Source organism: Dama dama, chromosome 19, assembly GCF_033118175.1.
Source record: "Dama dama isolate Ldn47 chromosome 19, ASM3311817v1, whole genome shotgun sequence".
Classification (NCBI taxonomy): Eukaryota; Metazoa; Chordata; class Mammalia; order Artiodactyla; family Cervidae; genus Dama; species Dama dama.
The window spans coordinates 4,618,955-4,643,289 of NC_083699.1; the positions used below are offsets into that span (position 1 = coordinate 4,618,955).

Below are 24,335 nucleotides of genomic sequence, written 5' to 3' on the forward strand. Positions count from 1 at the left end.
TGATGCGAAGAGCTGACTCGTTTGAAAAGACCCTGATTCTGGGAGGGATTGGGGGCAGGAGGAGAAGGGGACGACAGAGGATGAGATGGTTGGATGGCATCACCGACTCGATGGACATGGGTTTGGGTGGACTCTGGGAGTTGGTGATGGACAGGGAGGCCTGGCATGCTGCGGCTCATGGGGTCACAAAGAGTCGGACACGACTGAGCGACTGAACTGAACTGAACTGGTAACATGAACACCCATGTTATCACCATATGGGTCAAGAAATAGAACAGCGCTCAAACTCTAGAAGTCCCCTGTGTGCTAACCCAAAGTCAGTGTTCTATAACCTCTAAACAATATAGTTTCTTTCCCATTTTGAATTTTATGTAAATGGAATCATATAATGGGAATTTTTTTATATTTTGTTTCTTTTAATCAATGTTACATTTGTAAGATTCATATGTGTCCCAGTGTGTAGCCATAGTCCAATAGCTTCCATTTGTGTATAGTATTCTATTGTATGACTTCATCATTTATTTATCCACTGTGTTTTTGATGGATATCTGGGTTGTTCCCAGTTTTCAGCTTATAAATAATGATACTCTGAACACTCATGCATGTATGCTGGTACCCAGTTCCTCTCAGATCTTATATCCAGAGGAAGAATTGTTGAATTCCACTTTACAAAAGGATATGTGTCTTTCACTTTACAAAAAACTGCCAAAATGACTTTCAAGCTGTTGTACTAATTTGCATTCCCACCAGAGGCTAAACTGCAGTGACTGTTATTCTACATCCTTTCTAACACTCAGTAGTATCAGACTTTACAATCTGTTTATTTATCTATTTTTGCCAATGTGATAGGTACGTACGTGCATGCGTGCGTGTGTGCTTAGTCACTCTGTCCTGTCTCGTCCAACTCTTTGCGACCCCGTGGACTGTAGCCCACCAGACTCCTCTGCCAATGTACGCTGATCTCTAATCGTGGTTTCAGTTTTCTTCTCCCAGGTTACTAATGAGGTTGAGCACCTTTTCATGTGTTTACTGACCATTTGGATTTTCTCCTTGGAGAAGTGGTCAAGTTTTTTTTAGTTCATTCTTTTTCTATTAGGTAGACTTTTTTTTTCCTGTTGATTTATAAAAATTCTTTATACATTTAGAATAAAGGCCCTTTGTATATCATATGTGCTATAAAACATCTCCCTTCTTGGCTTTTCTTTCAAGTTTTATCAATTCCTTTATGGATATTGCTTTTTAGAATTAGTTAAATCTTTCCCTAACCTGAAATAATAAAGCTATTTGCCTGTTTTTTAAAAAAATCATTGTAGGTTTACATTTCACATTAAAATCTTTAATCCACTGGAAATGAAGTATTATTCCAACTTCATTAAAAAATATGGATATCTAACTGTCCCAGCATCAGGTGTTGACAAGATTTTCCTTTCTCCATTACCTTGCAGGGTCACTGCTGGCACATATCAGGTGTCTGTGTGTGCATAAGTCTGATTCTGTGTCGTGGATTTTTTGTTTATCCTATCCCCAAGCTACACTATCTTAATTACTATACTTTGTAATGTTGTTGTTGCTTAGTCGCTCAGTTGTGTCCGACTCTTTGTGACCCCATGCACTGCAGCATGCCAGGCTTCCCTGTCCATCACCAACTCCTGGAGCTTGCTCAAACTCATGTCCATTGAGTAGGTGATGCCATCCAACCATTTAATCCTCTGCTGCCCCCTTCTCCTCCTGTCCTCAATCTTTCCCAGCATCAGGGTCTTTCCCAGTGAGTCAGCTCTTTGCATCAGGTGGCGAAAGTACTGGAGCTTTAGCTTCAGCATCAGTCCTTTCAATGAGTATTCTGGGTTGATTTCCTTTAGGAGTGACTGGTTTGATCTTCTTGCAGTCCAAGGGAAGGCACCACAGTTCAAAAGCATCAATTCTTTGGTGTTCAGCCTTCTTTATAGTCCAACTCTCACATCTGTACAGTGACTAGTATATGAAAGTGAAGTCGCTCAGTCGTCTTCGACTCTCTGAGACCCCGTGGACTGTAGCCCATCAGGCTCCTCCATCCATGGGATTCTCCAGGCAAGAATACTGGAGTGGGTTGCCATTACCTTCTCCAGGGGATCTTCCCAACTCAGGGATCAAACCCTGGTCTAACACATTGCAGGCAGACACTTTACCCTCTGAGCCACCAGGACCCTTGACTATATGACCTTTGTGGGCAAAGTGATGTCTCTGCTTTTAATACACTGTCTAGACTTGTTATAGCTTTTCTTCCAGGAGCAAGCGTCTTTTAATTTCATGGCTGCAGTCACCGTCTGCAGTGATTTTGGAGCCCAAGAAAATAAAGTCTGTCATTGTTTCCATTGTTTCCCCATCTATTTGCCATGAAGTGATGGGACCGGATGCCTTGATCTTCGTTTTTTTGAATGTCAAGTTTTAAGCCAGTTTTTTCACTCTCCTCTTTCACCTTCATCAGGAGACTCTTTAGTTCCTTTTCACTTTCTGCCATTAGGGTGGTGTCATCTGCATATCTTAGGTTATTGATATTTCTCCGGGCAGTCTTGATTCCAGCTTGAGCTTCATCCAGCCCAGCGTTCTGCATGATGTACTCTGCATAGAAGTTAGACAAACAGGCTGACAGTATCCGGCCTTGATGTGCTCCTATCTGTTTAGTAACAGATCTCAGTATCTGACGGAGCATGTTCCCCTTCCTCCCAGTCTTCTTCAAGGAAGTCTTGGCTCTTCTAAGTTTTTCACGCATGCTGTGCCAAGTCACTTCAGTCGTGTCTGACTCCTTGTGACCCGTGGACTGCAGCCCGCCCGACTCCTCTGTCCTCGGAATTCTCCAGGCAAGAATGCTGGAGTGGGTTGCCATGCTCTCCTCCTCCAGGGAGTCTTCCCAACCCAGGGATTGAACCAGTGTCTCTTACATCTTCTGCATCTCTAAGGTCTTCTGCATTGGCTGGCAGGTTCTTGACCACTGGTGCACCTGGGTTTTTTATATTTCCATGTAAATCCTGTCATCAACTTTTCAAGCCTTTCCTTTTCCCAACACACACAAATCTGCAGTCTTGTTAGAACTGAATTATAGTTGCATTAGATTAATTTGGAAAGAATGTCATCTTTAAAATATTTGATCTTCCAATCCATGAACATTAGGTCAAATTTGTTAAACAGGCTGTTCAAACATTTTATTGTATTACTGCTCATTTTTTTTTTTTTTGGTCTAATAGTCCACTCAATTATTGAGAGAAGCTGGCTAAAGTATCTCATTATGATTATGGATTAAGTTTTTTTCCTTTTACTTCTGTGCAATTTTGCTTTATATTTTTTGAGGATATGTTAATATGGAAAAATATTTTGTAACATTATACCTTCTTGGGGGACTAAAACTTCTGTCACTATAAAGTGGTCTTCTATCTCTAGAGATGTTCTTCAGTATTTTCATGATATATCATTTTTAAATTTATATTCAATCTTTCTGTAACTTTATATTTTAGATATCTCTCTTGTAATCAGTATATGGTTGGATTTTTTCCTTAAAAATTGTCTGACAGTCTTTATTAACTGAAGAATTTACTCTATTTACATATACCTACTGACACTCCTTGTGTTCTATTTGTCTTCTGTTAGGTATTTTTTCCCCCCTTATCCTTTCTTGTCTTTGGGGGATATTTAAAATAAATTATTCTTTTTTTCCCCTCTACCTCTGATAGCTGGGAAGTTATACACTCTGCTTCTGTTATTTTTCTGACTGCCCTAGAAATTTTAGAAAGCAAATTTATCAAAGTCTGAGATTAAGCTATGTATTTGTTTTCTCCCAAACCAAGAACTTTTAAAACACTGTAATTGCATTTAGCTTTCTTCCCAAATCATATACTAATTTTTAAAACATTTTTACTCTATACTGTTTCTTGAAACTCCATATGTCATTATCATTATGATTGTTTTATCAGTCAAAGTTTAGTTTTATACATACAGTGCATAATGCTTCTTCTTCTTCTATGCAATTCTATGAGATTACATAGAATCTCACACTATGCTACTATACAAAAAATATTCTTTAGCATTTTTTTTAGTGAGAGGCTACTAGTGACAAACTCTGTTTTGCTAGACCATGTCTTTTGGGGCACATTTTCTTGAAAGATATTTTAACTGGGTGTAGGCTTCTAGATTGACCATTATTTTCTTTTAGCACACACTGAAGACATTCTGTTGGCTTCCACTGTCACTGTTGGAAGGTTATCTGATTTCTAACTGTTCTCTTTTAAATATAAACAGAACTTCTTTTTCTGTGCTGACTTTTAGATTTTCTTTTTGTCTTTGTTGTTCTACAGTTTCACTGGTGTGTCTAGAATTTTTTTTTCACGGAAATGCATTTTATTTTAAATATAGCAGTGTGTACATGTAAATCCCAAACTCCCAATCTACCTAGGATTATTTTTTAATTCATCCTGCTTGGGGCTCATTAGGATTCTTAAATCTATGAATGGGTCTCTCTTATCAGTTTTGGAAAATAATCATCCATTGTCTCTTCAAATGCTGCCTCTGCCTGATTATCTTTTTCCTCTCCTTCTGAGATTTTGAACAAATACATTTTATACCCCTCATTCTACTTTCATATTATACAAACTTTTCTGTATTCTTTACCTTTTTTGTAAAAGGTAAATTTTGTAAAAGGTAAATTTACCCCATGGTAAATTTTGATAGGTTTTTTTCAACCTTTCTTCCAGGTCATTAGTTTCTCTTTAGTTGGGTCTAACCTGCATTTAACTCTCATCTTTTAAGTTTTGACTTTGCTGGTGGCTCAGATGGTAAAGCTTCTGCCTATAATGCAGGAGACCCGGGTTCGATCCCTGGGTCAGGAAGAGCCTCTGGAGAAGGAAATGGCAACCCACTCCAGTACTCTTGCCTGGAAAATCCCATGGATGGACAGTGTGGTAGGCTATAGTCCATGGGGGTGCAAACAGTCAGACACGATTGAGTGACTTCACTTCACTTCTCAGTTTTTAGTTTCAGTTGTATTTTTCATTTCTGTACTATCTTTTTGTCAAATTTGTCATGTCACTTTATAGTTTTCTGTTCCCTCCATATATCTTCAAGCTGACCTTTTGTTTTCATAAACATACTTACATTACTTCAGGTTTTGAAGGCTTTGTAAGTCTTTGTAAGACTTTTCTCATTGGATACTAGTCCTTTGAATTTTCAGTTATGGTATTGTGTTTCCTCGTGTTTTTATTACTTTTCACTGTGTGCCGGTAATTGAACTTGAAAGGTAATTTGTAGAAGTAATTTGAGGGTGGGATAGCAACCTTCCTTCAGATAGGATTTGGATTTGATTCTGTCAGCACCTCAGTTCATTGCTGTCCCTTAAATTCTAAATCACGCAGGAGAGACAAAACTGGTCTCAGGTGTTTGATTTCTGGGGATCTATTCAGGGAAACTATACTCTTAGTTGTTCTTTGCTTTCGGTCATTATCTGAGGTTGTTGATATTTCTCCCAGCCTTCTTGTTTCCAACTTTTGAATCATCCAGTCCAGCATTTTGCATAATATACTCTGCATATTGAAGAAGGAAATGGCAACCCACTCCAGTATTCTTATCTGGAGAATCCCATGGACAGAAGAGCCTGGCATGCTACAGTCCACAGAATTCTCCAGCTCAGAATGGGTACTGAATGGGTAGATGTTTCCTTCTCAAGGGGATCTTCCCAACCCAGGGATCGAACCCAGGTCTTCCACACTGCAGGCGGATTCTTTACCAGCTGAGCCCCCAGGGAAGCCCCAAAATACTGGAGTGGGCAGCCTATCCCTTCTCTAGCAGATCTTCCTGACCCAGGAATCAAATTGCATTGCACGTGGATTCTATACTTATATAAAAATTAATTCATACAAAAAGATATTCAAAGCAACATTATTTAGTAAAACAAAAGAACTTTTAATAATCTTTATTTCCAATACCAGTAGAATGGTTAGATACTATATGAAAAGGCTCATAGATATTAAAATGATGTTAATGTAACCTATGGGCTTTCCTGGTGGCTCAGTGGTGAAGAAGCCCCCTGCCAATGTGGGAAATGCAGGTTTGATCCCTGAGTTGGAAGGATCCTTTGGAAAAGGAAATGGCAACCCACTCCAGTATTCTTGCTTGGGAAATCCCATGGACAGAGGAGCCTGGAGGGCTACAGTCCATAAAAAGTAAAACTTATCGACTAAACAATAGCAATGTAAGCTATATAATATCATGGGAAAATTGTTGAAAATTAAGTTAAAAGTAGGAAAAATTACATATATAATATAATTACAGGTCTGTTAACAGAAACCTATGCTTAAAAACTTTGGAACAGTGCTAATAGAACTTTTATTGACCATAAAACTTTTCTGTAACTGCCCTGCAATATGGTTGCCATTAGTCACACACAGTTATTTAACACTTGAAATGTAGCTAGTGTGACTGAAGAGTTAAATTTAAATCTCATTTTATTATAATTCCTTTAAATTTGGATAGCCATGTGAAGTATTTGTTACCACACTGGGCAGTGCAGATCTAGATAATACTGAAATATTAATCATGATTTTGGGGATGAGGCTGAGACTTCTGGTGATTTTCTACCATTGATTTTAGGTTTCTAAAGGGTTCCAAATGTTCCTCACTATACAGTGATCACATTTTAAAGTAAAAAGGCTTTAACCAAAATAGCCCCTCATAAGACACATTCAAGGTATTGTTATAAAGTCTGCTTGCGTGCATGCTAAGTCACGTTAGTCTTGTCTGACTTTTTGTGACCCTATGGACTGTAGCCCACCAGGCTCCTTTGTCCATGGGATTCTCTAGGCAAGAATACTGGAATGGGTTGCCACGCCAGGGAGCTTCCTAACCCAAGGATCGAAACTGTATCTCCCACAGTTCCTACATTGCAGGTGGATTTTTTACCACTGAGCCACCAGGGAAGCCCATTATTCTAAAGTAGAAGTTAAAAGGCCAAGTCTGTACCAATTCTTTATGACTGATGGTTAAACGTGTCCTGTAACCAAGCTGCCATCTTCATCAAGACAGCTTTTAAAATTTTAGGTAAAACTGGTTTTTAAAGAGTAGCAAATTAAAAAAATTACAAGCTAATTACCTTTCCACATGCTATTCTAGAATCACAGCAAACAATGGATATATTTCTTTTGTCCACTTGATAATCAGTTAGTTCTTCCTTAACTGACTTTACTTCTGGAATATCCACGGAAAATTGATAAGAAATTGTTTTATAGTGTTTTGCATCTAATGGGACAAGAATCACATGAAAATACATATATGTTTAAAACTTTCCAAAATCTCTCTTCTAAAACGAAATTTCAAATTCTATTACAAATGCATTGATTCATCAGACACTTTTCCATTGGACATTTTTTTTTAATGAAAGAAGAATGAGGAGCTTCATTAAGTTGAGGAGCCCTCTTTTTTTAAAAAAATGAGAACATTCTCTTTTCATTGGAAGAACAAAAATGATGATTTTCATCACGTGGAATTTTTCGGCTGTAGGTTTAGTAGGAAACAGTTGAATTGGGACTGAGTTGGAAAAAAAAAAAAGTCTTCTCAAAGTATCTTTTCAATAGCTCTGAGTTGCAGAGGAGCCTGATGCTCAGAAATATTAAAAATAAAATTTAACCCAAATTTTGCAGCCTATAAGGAGAAAAGCAAGAATATAACTCTAGAACTTCTGATCCTAAAATGATGCCCCTTCAGTTGTACTAGAATTGCAGCTATACTGGCCAGCTGACCGATGGGGCCCATCTATGAGAAAGGAATCTGATTTATTTTTGACAGACTTTCCATATTCTAGCCTGAAACAAAATGGAATGTATGTTTTACTAAAAGAGAGACAATGAACTCAAAAGCTCTTTCTAGCTCTCTGTAAAATGCTCTATGTGCTAAGTCGCCTCAGTCGTGTCTGACTCTTTGCGACCCTATGGACTGTAGCCCACCAGGCTCCTCTGTCCATGGGTATTCTCCAGGCAAGAATACTGGAGTGGGTTTCCATTCCATCCTCCAGGGGATCTTCTGAACGCGAGGATGGAACCCACATGTCTTACGTCTCCCACATTGGCTGGCGGGTTCTTTACCCTTAGTGCGACCTGGGAAGCTCCAAAGTGCTCTCTGGTGGGGTGGTTTAGTCACTAAGTCCTGTATGACTCTTGTGACCCCATGGACAGTAGCCTACCAGGCTCCTCAGTCTATGGGATTCTCCAGGCAAGAATACTAGAGTGGGTTGCCAATTCCTTCCTCAGGGGATCTTCCCGACCCAGGAATTGAACCTGGGTCTCCTGCATTGCAGTCAGATTCTTTACTGACTGAGCTATGAGGGAAGCCAGTCGAAGTCAGTGCTCTATAGATGCTGCTAAGTTATTTCAATCAATAACAGCAGTGAACTGAAGACTCATAACTTCAAAAGCTAGGGGATAGAAAAGTGGGGTTTTCTGACCTTCAGCCATTGTGACTGAGGCATTGACCAAAATGAAAAATTTTAATATTATTTTTAAAAAATACATCAGTTTTTGCCCTTGGTCAAACACATGAGCTCCCTGATGTATAACTGATCTGTAACATCAGCTTTGAGGAACTTACCTTCTTCAGAGAAAGTAGGCTGTTCTTTTGTTAAAATTTCATAGCGTCTGGCCATTTGTTGCTCTTGTTTTCTACAAAATTAAAAACATGATGCACAAGTCTGAAATGTGTTCCAAGTTTAAAATAGTATACTAGAGTGTGGTGGGAGGAGGAGGAGGTGGTGGGGAATCCCTTATAAATGACTCCGAAGCAGGAACCAGAGCCTAAATTCCAGGAGGATAATGGTCATTCGTGACCAAGAAGGAAAGCCCTGAGCCATGGAATCAGTGGTTGTAGCCTTTCAATGTGAGTCAGCAGCCCTGAGCAAGGGGAATACCTGCCACCAGGCCTTCATTCGACTGCAGCCGCTCAACCACTCCCTATGGTGAATCTAGAGGAAACTCTGAGAACGCAGAACTACAGGCCCCAGTTAGCTAAGGGCTATAAGAAATCCAAGCCAGCCACTTGGCTTTTTCCGCCCCCACCCCGGCAAACCTCATTTGTATTTCATCGGATAAAGCTTTCTCTAACTGTGAGATGCCCCGTGACCTGCAACCAGAGGATTATACATTCTGAAAAAGACATTGTTCAAAGGACTATCTCCAACCTGGACAGAAGGACCCTTATCGGATGACACAGATTTACATCAAGATAAAGATGATGTGCAGAGAAAAACCCATGCCTCCAAAGAGATCACAGCCACTCTTCCAAATAGATCCAGCAGGAATAACCACAAAAGTCACCCCAGAGCCCCTTCATAGAACAGGGCAAGAGCTCCATGACCCCACCTAGGTAGGGTCTACGAGTCCCGTGTAAGCATTAAATAAGTTACAGAAGACTGACCATCTGTCCCTCATTACCCCAATAAAGATTTCTTGGGGTTCATGTCTCAAGGAAAATTTGAAGTAGGAGATAGATGGGTCTCTGGACTGAAAAGCTGGTGATTTTCAAGCAGAGCAAAACTGAAGTTTGTCCTCAGCCAGACAAAAATGACACGTATTTCCCTTCCTCCATTGACATGGAGGGAATAAACTAACGGGGGAAATTTGTCGCAGTGAAAAGGAAAAAAGAGGAGTAGCTTTTCTTTTTCACTTCTCTGAGAGCAAAGAAGATAAAGAGAACAGGGAGCACGCCCGAACTTTATTTTACTTTATTTATTTAGTTTATTTTACTTTAACTGCTCCTAATTCTGCACATCTGTAAGTTTGCTTTTCTGCTCCCTAACTCTGCGGGAGATACGCTTCACTGGACTCTATGCTAAATACATCCCCGATCCAGTGTTTACCTTCACAACGGCCTTTCCCTTGTAGTTACATGTCAGAAGGAAGGCCTCAGAGCCTCCAAACTGCCAGATGAAGTTACTGGGTTACTGACGCCAGTTTATGACTGTCTTTGAAACAAAGCAAAAGAAAGAAATCTAGATCCTATCGCATTTGTTTCCTCATCACCGACGCCTGACTGCAAGCGCTTGCCTTAGGGGCACAGTTCTTCAGGCAGGAGCATACTGTGTTCCCCGCTCCATCAGCTGAGAATAAAAGCCACCATGCTATTTCTTTCAAAAAAAGAAGTACACTATAATTTTTACTGTCTACATGCCATTCCTTATTCTTTGTATCTGTTATTACTTGTGAACCCAGTCATTTAATCAGTGCATGTGTGTTTCTACTGTATTTGGTGGACAAATCTCTCTCATATAGTAATAGGAATTCCCAATTACCCTGAGAATTTGGGATGGGTAAATTTCCTACTCTAAACGTCAGTGACCTCACTGAGTTTCTGACACCTTCTGACTCTCATAACGTCCACCAGGAACTGCATGAAGTTTGCTTTAGCCAATTTTTGTTTCTTCACTGGGAATGCATCTACACAATTACCTGCGTTGGAAAAAATGAGGTTTGTTTTACAAAAGGCCTTCTAGGGCTTCCCTGGTGGTCCAGTGGTTGAGCATCCACCTGCCAATGCAGGGGACATGAGTCCGATCCCTGGTCTGGGAAGATCCCACGTGCCACGTGGCAACTAAGCCCTCAGACCACAACCACGGAGCCCACAGGACACCACTGATGAAGCGCTTGCAGCCCAGAGCCCACACCGCACCAGTAGAAGCCGCAGACAGGAGCCTACGCGCCACACAGGACAGTCGCACCCGCTGGCGGCCGCTGGAGAAAGCCTGCGTGCGCAGCGAAGACCCGGTACCGGCAGAAATAAATACATAAATAAATCTTCTTAAAAAAGGCTTTCTGATTAAGTGGGCCTGTCTGAGTTCCAATAGCCAAGGCTCACTGTTACCTCCGCAAAGCTTTTTCTTTCGCTTTGAGTCTGTCAGCTTCACTGCCGTGGGCGGCATGAGGGCCAATACTGATTAATTCAGCTTTAGAGCTCTGGATTTTTTGGTTTTCTTCATAGATGTAGTCGACCAGATTTTGGAAATAACTACAACAGGAAGTCTGAAAAACAAAGACGTTATTTTCATCTCCTTAGCGCTAAATGAAGGTAATTACAGGAGGGGAAAAAAATGAAACCCAAAATGGCTAATGGGGTTTTGGATAACAATCTATCATATTTTTTTGGGGGGGGGGTGCTAACAACTTTGTTATTGAGGTATAATTCCCATATCATACAATTCACCCATTTAAAGCGTACAATTCAATAATTTTTAGTGTATTCACAGTGAAAGGTCGGAGCATCCCCCGGGAAAGTGCTGCAAGGCAAATTCCGGAGGCTGGCTGAACTTCCAGGGGCTGGCCCCCTGCAGCCTTGTCCAATCAGGTACCAACATAAAGCCCTCGGACACTGACCACCGCTGTAGCCCGCGCTTTCTTCCTTATATGAAAAGACCTGGCCTGGATGCCTGCCCGGACTATAAAACCCCTCCCCACCCCTCATACTTTGCAGACTCCCTTTGTCTCCTCACTCACCAGCCCCCGGGAGTTCTGCCCGAGAGCGACGCTTAATAAAAGGCCTTTACCACCGGTCCTTAGAGGTGGCTTTTTTCCTCCCGCGGCGTTTTTCCTAACACACAGAAGTGTGCAGTGATCACAACAATCAGTTTTAGAACATGAAACCTGTACCCAATAACAGTTACTCCTCCTCCTCCCCACATGGCCACCACTAATCTATCTGCTGTCTCTGTAGATTTGGCTGTTCTGTACGTTAATATAAATGGAATGTGGTGCTTTGTAACTGGTTTTTTTCACCTAGCATAATATTTTCATTTATGTTGAAGCATGTTTAAATGCTTCATGTCTTTTTATGGCTGCGTAAGATTCCATGGTATGGGAGGAGGAACAAGATGGTGGAGGAGCAGGTGGACGTGGAGTACATCTCTCTCCACGGATACATCAGGAATACACCCTCAGACACAGAGGTGCCTGCAGAACACCAGCTGAGAGCGGACAGGAGGACCTGACCTGCGGAAAAGAATATATAGAGCCACGCCAAACTCAGTAGGACGAAGGAACTGGGGGCAGATACAGGAGTGTTAGTAGGACTGGACCTGCCCTTGGCGGGTGGGGGAACTGAAGCAGGGGTCCGATCCCCACATCGGGGCAATTGTCTGAGTCAGAGGAGAAACATTTAAGGCTGAGAGTGAAACAGCTGATCTGTGGCAGCCTAAATGGAATGAGAATCAGACAGTCCTTGTTGCAGCCAGACATACCCCGGACAGGGATGCAGGTCCCCTGGAAGGCGCAGCGGCTGGGAGCTGGAGTTTAGGGATTGTGGAGCAATTCCAGGGCGAGGGCTGCTACTGACTGCAGAGAGACGGATTGAGGGGATGTGAGGGAGGAGATCGTGATGGGAAATGCCTGTGGAGGGAAGCCGGGCAGCCATGGAAGCAAGGCGATACTGCTAAGTCACGTGTATGGGGTGGAGCCATCACCATAGCCTCTCTCTCCCCACATGCCAGCATCGGCAGCTGAAAATAGAGGCTGGCCCATCAAACGCCTCACCACTGAACTACAGAGTAGGACCCCAGCCGGAGAGGGTGGGGGGGGGGGCGCCCTCTATGTGCCTGACATGCCTAACAATAGAGAAGGACCCCAGGCAAGGGAACCCTCTAAGTGCCTCAACAGGCAGAGCTACAGAGAAAGGCTGCCCAAAGAGGCCTTCTGATCACCAGCTGTAAGAGGCCTGAAAAAAGACTCTGTTAGGGCCATAACTCCTGGAGTGGAGGCAGTCCGTGTTCCTGCATACTTGGCGCCGCCAGGGTCCCTGCAAGCCAAGAAGAGGCACCACCTTCATGCTCAACCCTCACTGGGGCAGAGCTGCCATGGGCAAAAAAGTCTTGCATCTATGCATGCAGGGTTGCTTTGGCCATGTCCAATTCTTTGCAACCCTGTGGGCTGCAGCCTGCCAAGTTTCCCTGTCAGGGGGGTTCTCCAGGCAAGATACTGGAGCATATTGGCCAGTACCGGTTGCCACACCCCTCTAGAGCACTGTATTTCCTGCTGCCCCGGCCGCCAGCCCCCTGAGTACCGGGTGCCCCCAGAATCCCTGCGACCCAAGCAGCCGCACCACCTCCGCACCTGGCCCTCGCAGGGGCAGGCCCAAGTCCTCCAGGGCAGCCTCAGGAGCAAACCCCAGTGGACGACCCACACATGTGGAAATAAAACCACAACTGAAACCCGGGGGCAGTGTGACTGAGGAAGAAGACCCAAAACCTTCCCACCAGCTGTACAAGCTGTGGATTAAATCCACACGATCAACTAGGCAGATTGTGTCTATGTTATATATAAAAGGCCATTGACAGCTCCCACAAAAGAAAACGCACTAGTTCTGATGGCTGTGGACAGTGGAGGCAAGAACACAGGGGTAGGACCAGATTAGCATCTGAGCTGCCCCCACTGCAGGTCCAGAGACCAGCACGGTGTTGGAGGGCATCCCGGGGAGGCGAGGTGGACTGTGACTCCCAGTGAGGGAAAGGATCCTGACAGCAGTGACTCAAGAAAAGCATTTATTATTCTTATGTTTTGACTGGTTTTACAGATTCTTTTGGATTCTTCCCCCCCTTTCTGTTGTAGTTGTCAACTTTATTGGCACTATGAAATCTAATTACGGTTTTTTTTTTTTCTTCTCATCACATTTTTTATTGCTGTTATAAACCTCTGCCTCTTCATGGGCTTTTGCAGTTCTGGGGAGTTTTCCTTTTTTTTTTTTTTTCTTTCTTCTTCCTCTTTTTTTTTTTTCCTTTTCTCTTTTTTAATTTTAATTTTCTTAAACCTATTATAATTTTTTCTACATTTATTCCTTTGTTTGCTTTTCCTACTGTTCTTTTCCCTTTGCAGTTAATCTTTAATGTATATAAATCTTCTTTATCTACCTCTGTTTATCTTTGCATATCTAATCTTTCTTTATTTCCTTTCCTCTCAACATATTTGTTAGTTTTGTTTTCATTGCTTTACTCCCAACGTGGCACCTTGATTTAGTTTTGTTTTCCAGTTTGTGCTTTAGTTTTGCTGTTAAATAGTAGATATAATTCTTGGTTTTCTTTGTTCACCAGATCACTCTATTGTGCTTTATTTTTGTTGGACTGTTTTGATTTTGCTTATGGGTGTACATTCCATTATTTTAATTATTATTTGCCTGATTTTGTAACTGCCGTTTGTCTGGGATTCATCTTTGGTTTCTCGTTTTTGAGTATTTGTTTTAATCTCACTTAATGCCATAACAAACCACTTGTGGAATCTTCGTTCCTGACCAGAGATCAAGTCCTGAGCCTTTGGAGTGGGAGCACTGACTCCAAGACCCTAGACTACCAGAGAACTAACCCTAGGAGTATCAAATAGTGAGAACTCCCACAAAGGAAACCACTTGAATACAAGACCCAGCATCCCCCAACCACCAGTAGCACCCTGTGCAGGATGCCCCATTTAAACAACAAACAAAATGAAAATTCATCAGCAGACAGGATTACCACCTCACTCAGCCTTACCCCTCACAGGGAAAATAAAGAAACAACCAAAAAACTCAACACAAATCTCATCTTATATGAAGCTTACACAGACCACTGGACCAACCTTAGGAGGGAAGAAACCAAAAGGAAGAAGGAATTCAACCCTGAAGCCTGGGAAAAGGAGACCTCAAACACAATAAGTTAAAAAAAATAATGAAAAGGCAGAGAAATACCACACAAATGAAGGAACAAGCTAGAAACACTGGAGTCCAAATAAATGAAGAGGAAATAGGCAAACTACCTGAAAAAGAATTCAGAATAACAGTAGTAAAGATGATCAAAAACCTTCAAAACAAAATGGAGAAAATGTAAGAATCAATTAACAACGATCTAGAAGAATTAAAGAATAAACATACAGAGACAAACAACACAATTACTGAAGTTAAAAATACTCTAGAAGGAATCAATAAGGAGAATATCTGAAGCGGAAGAACAAATCAGTGAGCTGGAAGATAAAATGGTGGAAATAACTTCTGAAGAGCTGAATAAAGTAAAAGGAATGAAAAGAGCTGAGGACAGTCTCAGAGACCTCTGGGACCATAACAAATATCCCAACATTCAAATTATAGGGGTCCCAGAAGAAGAAGAGAAAAAGAAAGGGTATGAGAAAATTTTTGAAGAGATTATAATTGAAAATTTCCCCAACTGGAAAAGGAAATAGTCAGTCAAGTCCAAGAGGCACAAAGAGTCCCATACAGGATAAACCCAAGGAGAAACACACCAAGACACATACTTATCAAACTAACAAAGAGTAAACACAAAGAAAGAATATTAAAAGCAGCAAGGGAGAAGCAACAAGTAACATACAAGGGAAACCCCATACGCTTAACAGCTGATCTTCAGCAGAAACTCTGCAGGCCAGAAGGGAATGGCAGGATATATTTAAAGTGCTGAAAGGGAAAAATCTACAACCAAGATTACTTTACCTGGCAAGGATCTCATTCAAAATTGATGGAGAAATCAAAAGCTTTTCAGACAAGCAGAAGTTAAGAGAATTCAGTACCACCAAACCAGCCTTACAACAAATGTTAAAGGGACTCATATAGTCAGGAAACACAAAAAAAAATCTACAAAATCAACCCCAAACAGTTAAGAAAATGGCAATAGGAACATACACATCAATAATTACTTTAAATGTAAATGGATTAAACGCACCAACTAAAAGATACAGACTGGCTGAATGGATAATAAAACAAGACCCATATATATGCTGTCTACAAGAAACCCACTACAGACCTCAAGACACATACAGACTGAAAGTGAGAGGAAGGAAGAATATATTCCACGCAAAGGGGAAGCAGAAGAAAGCTGGAGTAGCAATCCTCATATCAGACAAAATAGACATTAAAATAAAGAAGATTACAAGAGATAAGGAAGGCCACTACATAATGATCAAGGGATCAATCCAAGAGAAAGACATAACAATTGTAAATATCTATGCACCCAATATAGGAGCACCTCAATACATAAGACAGATACTAACAGACATAAAAGGAGAAATTGACAGTGACACAATAATAGTAGGAGACTTTAACACCCCACTCACACCAATGGACAGAAAATTAATGAGGAAACAAGTCTTAAATAATACATTAGATGAGATGGATCTCACTGATCTCTTCAGGACATTCCATCCAAATGCAGAATACACCTTCTTCTCAAGTGCACATGGAACATTCTCCAGGATAGACCACATCTTGGGTCACAAATCAAACCTCAGTAAATTTAAGAAAATTGAAATTGTATCACGCATCTTCTCTGACCACAGTGCTATGATTCTAGATATCAGTTATAAGAAAAAAATTGTAAAAAACACAAACACATGGAGATTAAACAATACATTTCTAAATAACCAACAGGTTACTGAAGAAATCAAAGGGGAAATCAAAAAATTTCTAGAAACAAATGACAATGAAAATTTAACAACTCAAAACCTATGGGATGCAACAAAAGCAGTTCTAAGAGGGAAGTTTATAGCAATACAATCCTACCTTAAGAAACAAGAAAAACATTGAATAGACAACCTAACTTTACACCTAAAACAACTGGAAAAAGAACAAAAAATCCCAAAATTAGTAGAAGGAAAGAAATCATAAATATCAGAGCAGAAATAAGTGAAAAAGAAATGAAAGAAACAATAGTAAAGATTAGTAAAACTAAAAGGTGGTTCTTTGAGAAGATAAACAAAATTGACAAACCTTTAACCAGACTCATCAAGAAAAAAAGAGAGAAGAATCAAATCAACAAAATTAGAAATGAAAAAGGAGAGGTTACAGCAGACAGAAATACAAATGCAGAAATACAAAGGATTATAAGAGACTATTATGAACAACTATATGGCAATAAAATGGATAACCTGGAAGAAATGGACAGATGTTTAGTAAAGTTCAATTTACCAATACTGAACCAGAAAGAAACAGAAATTATGAAAAACCAAATTACAAGCACTGAAATTGAAGCTCTGATCAAAAAATCTCCCAAAAAACAAAAGCCCAGGACCAGATGGCTTCACAGGAGAATTCTATCAAACATTTAAAGAGCTAGTGCTATCCTTCAAAAACTCTTTCAAAAATTGCAGAGAAAGGAACACTTCCAAACTCATTCTATGGGGCCACCATCACCCTGATACCAAAACCAGGCAAAGACAACACAAAAAAAGAAAACTACAGGCCAATATCTCTGATGAACATAGATGCAAAAATCCTCAACAAAATTTTAGCAAACAGAATTCAGCAACACATCAAAAAGCTCATACACCATGATCAAGTTGTGTTTATTCCATGGATGCAAGGATTCTTCAATACAAGCAAATCAATCAATGTGATACATGATACTAACAAATCAAAAGATAAAAGCCATATGATAATCTCAGTAGATGCAGAAAAAGCCTTTGACAAAATTCAGCACCTGTTTAAAATGAAAACGCTTCAAAAAATGGGAATAGAAGGAACCTACCTCAACATAGTAAAGGCCATACATGATAAACTTACAGCAAATATTATTCTCAGTGGTGAAAAACTGAAAGCATTCCCCCTAAGATCAGGAACAAGACAAGCGTATCCATTTTCACCACTACTATTCAACATAGTTCTGGAAGTCCTAGCTACAGCAATCAGAGAAGAAAAAGAAATAAAAGGAATCCAGACTGGAAAAGAAGAAGTAAAGCTCTCACTGTTTGCAGATGACATGATACTTACTGTACATAGAAAACCCTAAAGATAGTATCAGGAAATTATTAGAGCTAATCAGTGAATTTGGCAAAGTTTCAGGATACAAAATCAATACACAGAAGTCACTTGCATTTCTATATACTAACAATGAAAAATCAGAGAGAAATTAAGGAATCAATCCTATTCTCCATTGCAACAAAAAGAATTAAATATCTAGGAATAAACTTACCTAAGGAGACAAAAGAACTGTACGCAGAAAATTATAAGACATTGATGAAAGAAATCAAAGATGACAAAAACAGATGGAGAGATATTCCATGTTCCTGGGTAGGAAGAATCAATATTGTGAAAAGGACTATACTACCAAATGTGATCTACAGATTCAATGAGATCCCTATCAAATTACTAATGGCATTTTTCACAGAACTAGAGCAAAAAATTTCACAATTCATATGGAAACACAAAAGACCCTGGATAGCCAAAGCTTTCTCCATGCTTGAGAAAGAAGCGTGGAGCTAGAGGAGTCAACCTTCCTGACTTCAGGTTATACTACAAAGCTACTGTCATCAATACAGTATGATAATGGCACAAAAACAGAAACATAGACCAATGGAACAAGACAGAAAGCCCAGAAAAAAACCCCATGCACCTATGGTACTTTATTTTTGACAAAGGGGTCAAGAATATACAATGGGGCAAAGACAGCCTCTTCAATAAATGGTGCTGGGAAAACTAGACAGCTACATATAAAAGAATGAAATTAGAACACTTCCTAACACCATATACAAAGATAAACTCAAATTGAAGACCAATACATAAGACCAGAAACTATAAAACTCTTAGAGGAAAACATAGGCAGAACACTCAGTGACATAAATCAAAGCAAGATCCTCTATGACCCACCTCCTAGAGTAATGGAAATGAAAACAAAAGTAAACAAGTGGAACCTGATTAAACTTAAGAGCTTTTGCACAGTAAAGGAAACTATAAACAAGGTGAAAAGACAACCCTCAGAATGGATGACAATGATAGCAAATGAAACAACTGACAAAGGATTACTTTCCAAAATATACAAGCAGCTCATACAACTCAATAACAGAAAAACAAATAACCCAATCAAAAAAATGGGAAAAAGACCTAAACAGACACTTCTCCAAAAAAGACATACAGATGGCTAACAAACACATGAAAAGATGCTCAACATCGCTCATTATTAAAGAAATGCAAATCAAAAGTACAATGAGATATCACCTTACACTGGTCAGAATGACCCTCATCAAAAAGTCTGCAAACAATAAATGCCAGGGAGGGTGTGGAGAAAAGGCAATGCTCTTGCACTGTTGGTGGGAATGTAAACTGATACAGCCCCTATGGAAAGTGGTATGGAAATTCCTTAAAAACTAGGAATAAAACCACCATATGACCCAGCAATCCCACTCCTAGGCATATACCCCAAGGAAACCAAAATTGAAAGATACACATGTATCCTGTTGTTCACGGCAGCACTATTTACAATAGCTAGAACATGGAAGCAACCTAGATGTCCATCGACAGAGAATGGATAAAGAAGTTTTGGTACATATACACAATGGAATATTACTTAGTCATAAGAAGGAACATCTTTGAGTCAGTTCTAATGAGGTGGATGAACCTAGAGCCTATTATAGAGTGAAGTAAGTCAGAAAGAGAAAGACAAATATTGTATTCTAACACATACATACGGAATCTAGATCTAGAAAAATGATACTGAAGAATTTATTTACAGGGCAGCAGTGGAGAAACAGACATAGAGAATAGGCTTGTGGAAATGGAGAAAGGGGAGGAGAGGGTGAGATATGTGGAAACAGTAACATGGAAACTTACATTACTATATGCAAAATAGAGAGCCAACGGGAATTTGCTATATGGCTCAGGACACTCAAACAGGGGGTCTGTATCAATCTAGAGAGATGGGATGGGGAGGGAGATGGGAGGGAGGTTCAAAAGGGACGGGATATATGTACACCTATGGCTGATTCATGTTGAGCTTTGACAGAAAACAGCAAAATTCTGTAAAGCAAATAGCCTTCAATTAAAAAATAAATAAAATTTAAAAATAAAAAAAAATTAATGATCTAAAAAAAAAAAAGATCCCATAGTCTGGATGCTCCACATTTCTTTACACTATCTTAGTGAGCATCTGGGTTGTTTTCACTTTCTAGCTGTTATGAATTATGCTGCTGTGAACATTTATATGTGTTTCTGGGTGGACGTATGTTGTTAGTTTTAATGGGTATATACCTAGGAATTATTTGTTGGGTTATATGGTATCTGTATGTTTTAACTTTTTGAGGAACTACTGTTTAGACTTGTCCAAGGTGGCTGCATCATTTTATATTCCCCTTCAGCAATGTTTGAGAATTCCAGTTTCCCTACACCCTTGCCAACAGTTGTTATTATCTGTCTTCTGGGTTATAGACGTTCAAGGGATGTGAAATGGTGTCCCATTGTGGTTATGATTTGCATTGCCCCGAGAGCTAACACATAACCCTTTTAAGAATGGCAATTCATGGAATTCCCTGGCAATCTAGTGGTTAGAATTTCAGGTTTTCACTGCTGGGGGCCCAGGTTCAATCCCTGTTCAGGGAACTAGGGTCCTACAAGCCATGCAGTGTGGCAAAAAAAAAAAAAAGAAAGGTGGGGGGTGATGTCGTGGGAAGATGCAGAAGAACGTGCTGCTTATGTTTCAAGTAATGTCTAAAAATAACACTATTTCCTTGGTAATCCTGCTGTAGCACTTACATGTTCTGGCAGTTCAGAGCTGCTGTAATCAGAGGAAACATCCACACTGGAGAGAAATGTTCTTAGGTCGCTCCCACAGAATTCACACTTGGGTGATACTTCCTCCTCTTCTTCCTTTAGAGAGGAGAGAAAAAAATGAAGATATGCCCACATGGAGGCCCAGAGCCTCTCAGAGCAGAAGAAGCCAGAGCCCTGGGCAGGGTCAGCAAATCTACACTTCAAAGAGTGTGGCTGGAGAAGAGAGCTGGCCAATCAGCTGCCGCCACCCCGAACCTAGACCAGTGTCAAGGCCCGTCTCGGAAGACCTGAAAGGTGTCCCTGGGGTTCAGGTGGAACCAGCCCTGCCCAGGGACCAGTGAAGAGACAGCTCTGTGGAAGGCAGTCCCCAAGGCCTTCCTCAAGCTCAGGCCCATCTCTGGGTGTCAGGGGAAGAAAGCTCAATACAAGCTCTTGTGCTTCAGAAAAAGGAAGGTGCTGCATTTGCAATGCCAGAGACCTGGTTCTATCCCTGGGTCGGCAATATCCCCTGTAGAAAGGAATGGCCACCCACTCCAGTATTCTTGCCTGGAGAATTCCATGGACAAAGGAACCTGGTGGGCTATAGTCCATGGGGTTGCAAAGAGTTGGACATGACTGCGCGATTAACACTTATGTTTGAAGAAAGAATTTATTTCTTCAAGAAAGAATTTACATTACATGATGTGTTTAATGTATCATCATGCATTAGAATTGCTTAGTTCAATGTGCTGCACAAAATAACAGTGAACACCAACCACGCTGTTGCATCCACAGGGCATTCCTGTCAACTCCTGCACGCATGTCTGTGCTGCTCTGCTTCAATTGTTGGTGAATCTTATTTTCAGCAAATAAGGCTGTACCTTTAGTGTGCCCCAGAAGAAGTAATCAAGGAGGTTCCAGTCTGGGGAGTGCGCAGCTCTCAGCACAAGTACAAATTTGGAAATAATCATACTGCCGGTCAGTCCCTGACCTCTTTGGCCAAGCAAGGTGGTGTGTATCCTGTCGGAATGACCAAGGTGACCTCTCCCTTGTCCATCAAAAGCAGACATTAACTGGTCACTTACCACGATTAAATACAGCGAATGCTCACTGTGCTTCCTGGCTTATGGCCACTGTTACAGGTTGAACTGTGTTCCCCCAAAGGCTATGCTGATCCTAACCCCTGATACCTGTGACTGTGGCCTGACTTAGAATGGGGTTTCTGAAGATGTAATGAAGTTAAGAGGAGGTCATCTGGGTGGGCAGTGAAGCAATATGACTGGTATCCTTGGAGAAGTGGGGCATTTGGACACAGACACACGCTGTGACAGCCAAGGCAGAGACTACTGTGACGCGGCTGCAAGCCAAGGACTGCTGATGGCTGATGTTCGGAAGAGGCAAGAAGGGGCTCTCCCAGGCTGGACTTGTTGACACTTTGACTTTGGACTTTCAGCCTTCAGAACTGTGAGACAGTACTTTTCTGTCGCCATAAGCCACCCAGTTTCTGGCTTTTTGTTACAGAAGCCCTAGGAAATGAACACAGCCACCTTAAACACTATTCCAAGTAAGTGAGCTCTTAGCCTGTTTTTTTTTTTCTTTAAAGTAAGTTCACTGTTTGGACTTCCCTGGCAGTCCAGTTGTTAAGACTTTGCCTTCTAAAGCAGAAAGTGTGGATTTCAGCCCTGGTTGGGGAACTAAGATCGCACATGCCTCTTGGCCAAAAAACCAAGACATGAAACAGAAACAATTCTGTAACAAGTTCAATAACAACTTTAAAAATGGTCCACATCAAAAAAAAAAAAATCTTAAAAAAAAGTATGTTCAATATCTTTTGTGCAAATCATCATGTACCTTTTTACATCATTTATGACAGAAATTTTAAAAAATGTAAATGAAAATTACCTTGAACTTAATGCCTAAATTGGAACTCTCTTGTTTGAATGTCAGAATAGATGGTGGCCCGATGCTGGGTAATGTTCTCAGAGAGGGCTCAAAGAGTGTTATGAAGTCTTCCTTAAACTAAATTTTAAAAAGAGAGAAAGAAAAAAAAAGGAAGATTGAATCAGTGATTTTTACCATGAGTATGGTGTACTAGTTGGGTTGATAAACATCTCTTACCTCCAGTTCACATAAAATCCTTAGTTTTTGTTCTTCTGGGTTAATTATCCATTTTGCTGAAGAAAAAAAAGAGATTTAGAAGGAAAGTTTAAAACTTTTATGCAGTGTAGTTTGAAAATCATTTTCTGTAAAGTCCTAGCCCATCTCACACACACATACACACACACACAGAGTCTAAATGCCGTGAAACCCTCCCTTCCCCACCTTCTTGTCTATATTCTTCTTTTTATTGGAATGTAATTGCTTTACAATGTTGTGTTAGTTTCTGCCGCATTCTTAGGGGAGCTCTTTTCTAAAGGGGTTGGACGCCGTCCAAGTTAAGGCAGGCTCCCTAAGGGCAGTTTGTCTTTGTCGGAAGCGGGGGTTGATGCCAGACATGCAGTTACCTCTTAACTTAGATGCTAGATTTTCAGGTACATCCTCCTTCTTTACAGAGGGCACTTCCTTCTCTGAAAAAAGAGTGTACATTTGTCAATCAGTCCTGACAAAGGAGGAAAGAAATCTCATAGAAAAGAAAATATGCCTCTTAGGAAAATAAGTGCCCTAATTGTGTTTATCTTTGAATGTTTTTCCTTTTCCCAGTAACATTTTATCAACAAAAAGTAACAAACAGAGGAGGCGCACCACTAATTAAAAAATGTTTCCTGGGGTTTCCTAGGTGGCACTAGTGGTAAAGAACCTGCCTGCCAATGCAGGAGACGTAAAAGATGTTTCCTTGCTGCTTTTGAGTCTCAGAATACTACGTGAATGCACATTTTACTTGATTATAATCATGGTTTGCAGACCCTTTTGTGTGCTGCCTTTTAAGCATACCATTCTGTCTAATTTATGACCATCATTCTGCAAAAGATTCTTTTGCTGGGCTGGGGTCCGGGAGTAGTTCCCCATTCGAAACAGTGAACTAAACCACCAGGATAATTCCCTCTGCAGATTCCAGGGCAATTCTGGGAATGGGAAAGACAGCCATCAACACACAAGCCACTTGGAGTAAATGTCTAGGAAGTCAAGCAAATGAGATTGGCATGATGAAAAACCAATCAGAACAACCCACAATGGGACAGAGGTGAAGGGGGAGGGTGGGCCCACTTTCCCAGTACAGCCAGAGCTGGTGCTGGAGAGAGATGGGTGTCAGAGGATGAGACCTTTCCTAACTGGTGGTGGTGGTTTAGTCGCTAAGTCGTGTCCGACTCTTGCGACTGCATGGACTGTAGCCTGCCAGGCTCCTCTGTCCATGGGGATTCTCCAGACAAGAATACTGGAATGGGTAGCCATTTCCTGTGAGAGCCTCCAGTCACACCTTCAGATTTCAGTTCCTCATACACAAAATGATGGGACTGGGTTTTATAGTCTCTGAGTTCTCTCCCACTGTAGATTTTACAGGTCTCAGATCAGTTCAGTTCAGTCGCTCAGTCGTGTCCGACTCTTTGTGACCCCGTGAATCTCAGCACGCCAGGCCTCCCTGTCAATCACCAACTTCCAAAGTCCACCCAAACCCATGTCCATTGAGTTGGTGACGCCATCCAGCCATCTCATCCTCTGTTGTCCCCTTCTCCTCCGGCCTTCAACCTTTCCCAGCATCAGGGTCTTTTCCAACGAGTCTATACATTGACAGTAACCAATTAGAAAATATAATAGGAAAAAAAATTCCAATTGTTACATCAATAAAACACAACTGCAAAACACCTCAGAGTAAATTAATTAGAGCTGCAAATAAGTTCTCTATTAAATGGAACTATAAA

At 40.8% G+C, this 24,335-nt stretch overlaps 1 protein-coding gene across 1 annotated transcript in view; it reads right to left on the reverse strand.

The window, feature by feature from the left end:
• ERICH6 (glutamate rich 6) overlaps window positions 1-24,335 on the reverse strand; it is a 43,476-nt gene that overhangs the window by 15,351 nt on the left and 3,790 nt on the right. Inside the window, exons 3-9 of the mRNA XM_061167843.1 lie at window positions 22,983-23,045; window positions 22,597-22,652; window positions 22,381-22,497; window positions 20,482-20,595; window positions 10,867-11,024; window positions 8,602-8,672; window positions 7,112-7,257 (exon numbers count right to left, since the gene is read on the reverse strand). Coding sequence (XP_061023826.1) covers window positions 7,112-7,257; window positions 8,602-8,672; window positions 10,867-11,024; window positions 20,482-20,595; window positions 22,381-22,497; window positions 22,597-22,652; window positions 22,983-23,045 — 725 coding nt within the window. The remainder of the gene's footprint in view (window positions 1-7,111; window positions 7,258-8,601; window positions 8,673-10,866; window positions 11,025-20,481; window positions 20,596-22,380; window positions 22,498-22,596; window positions 22,653-22,982; window positions 23,046-24,335) is intronic.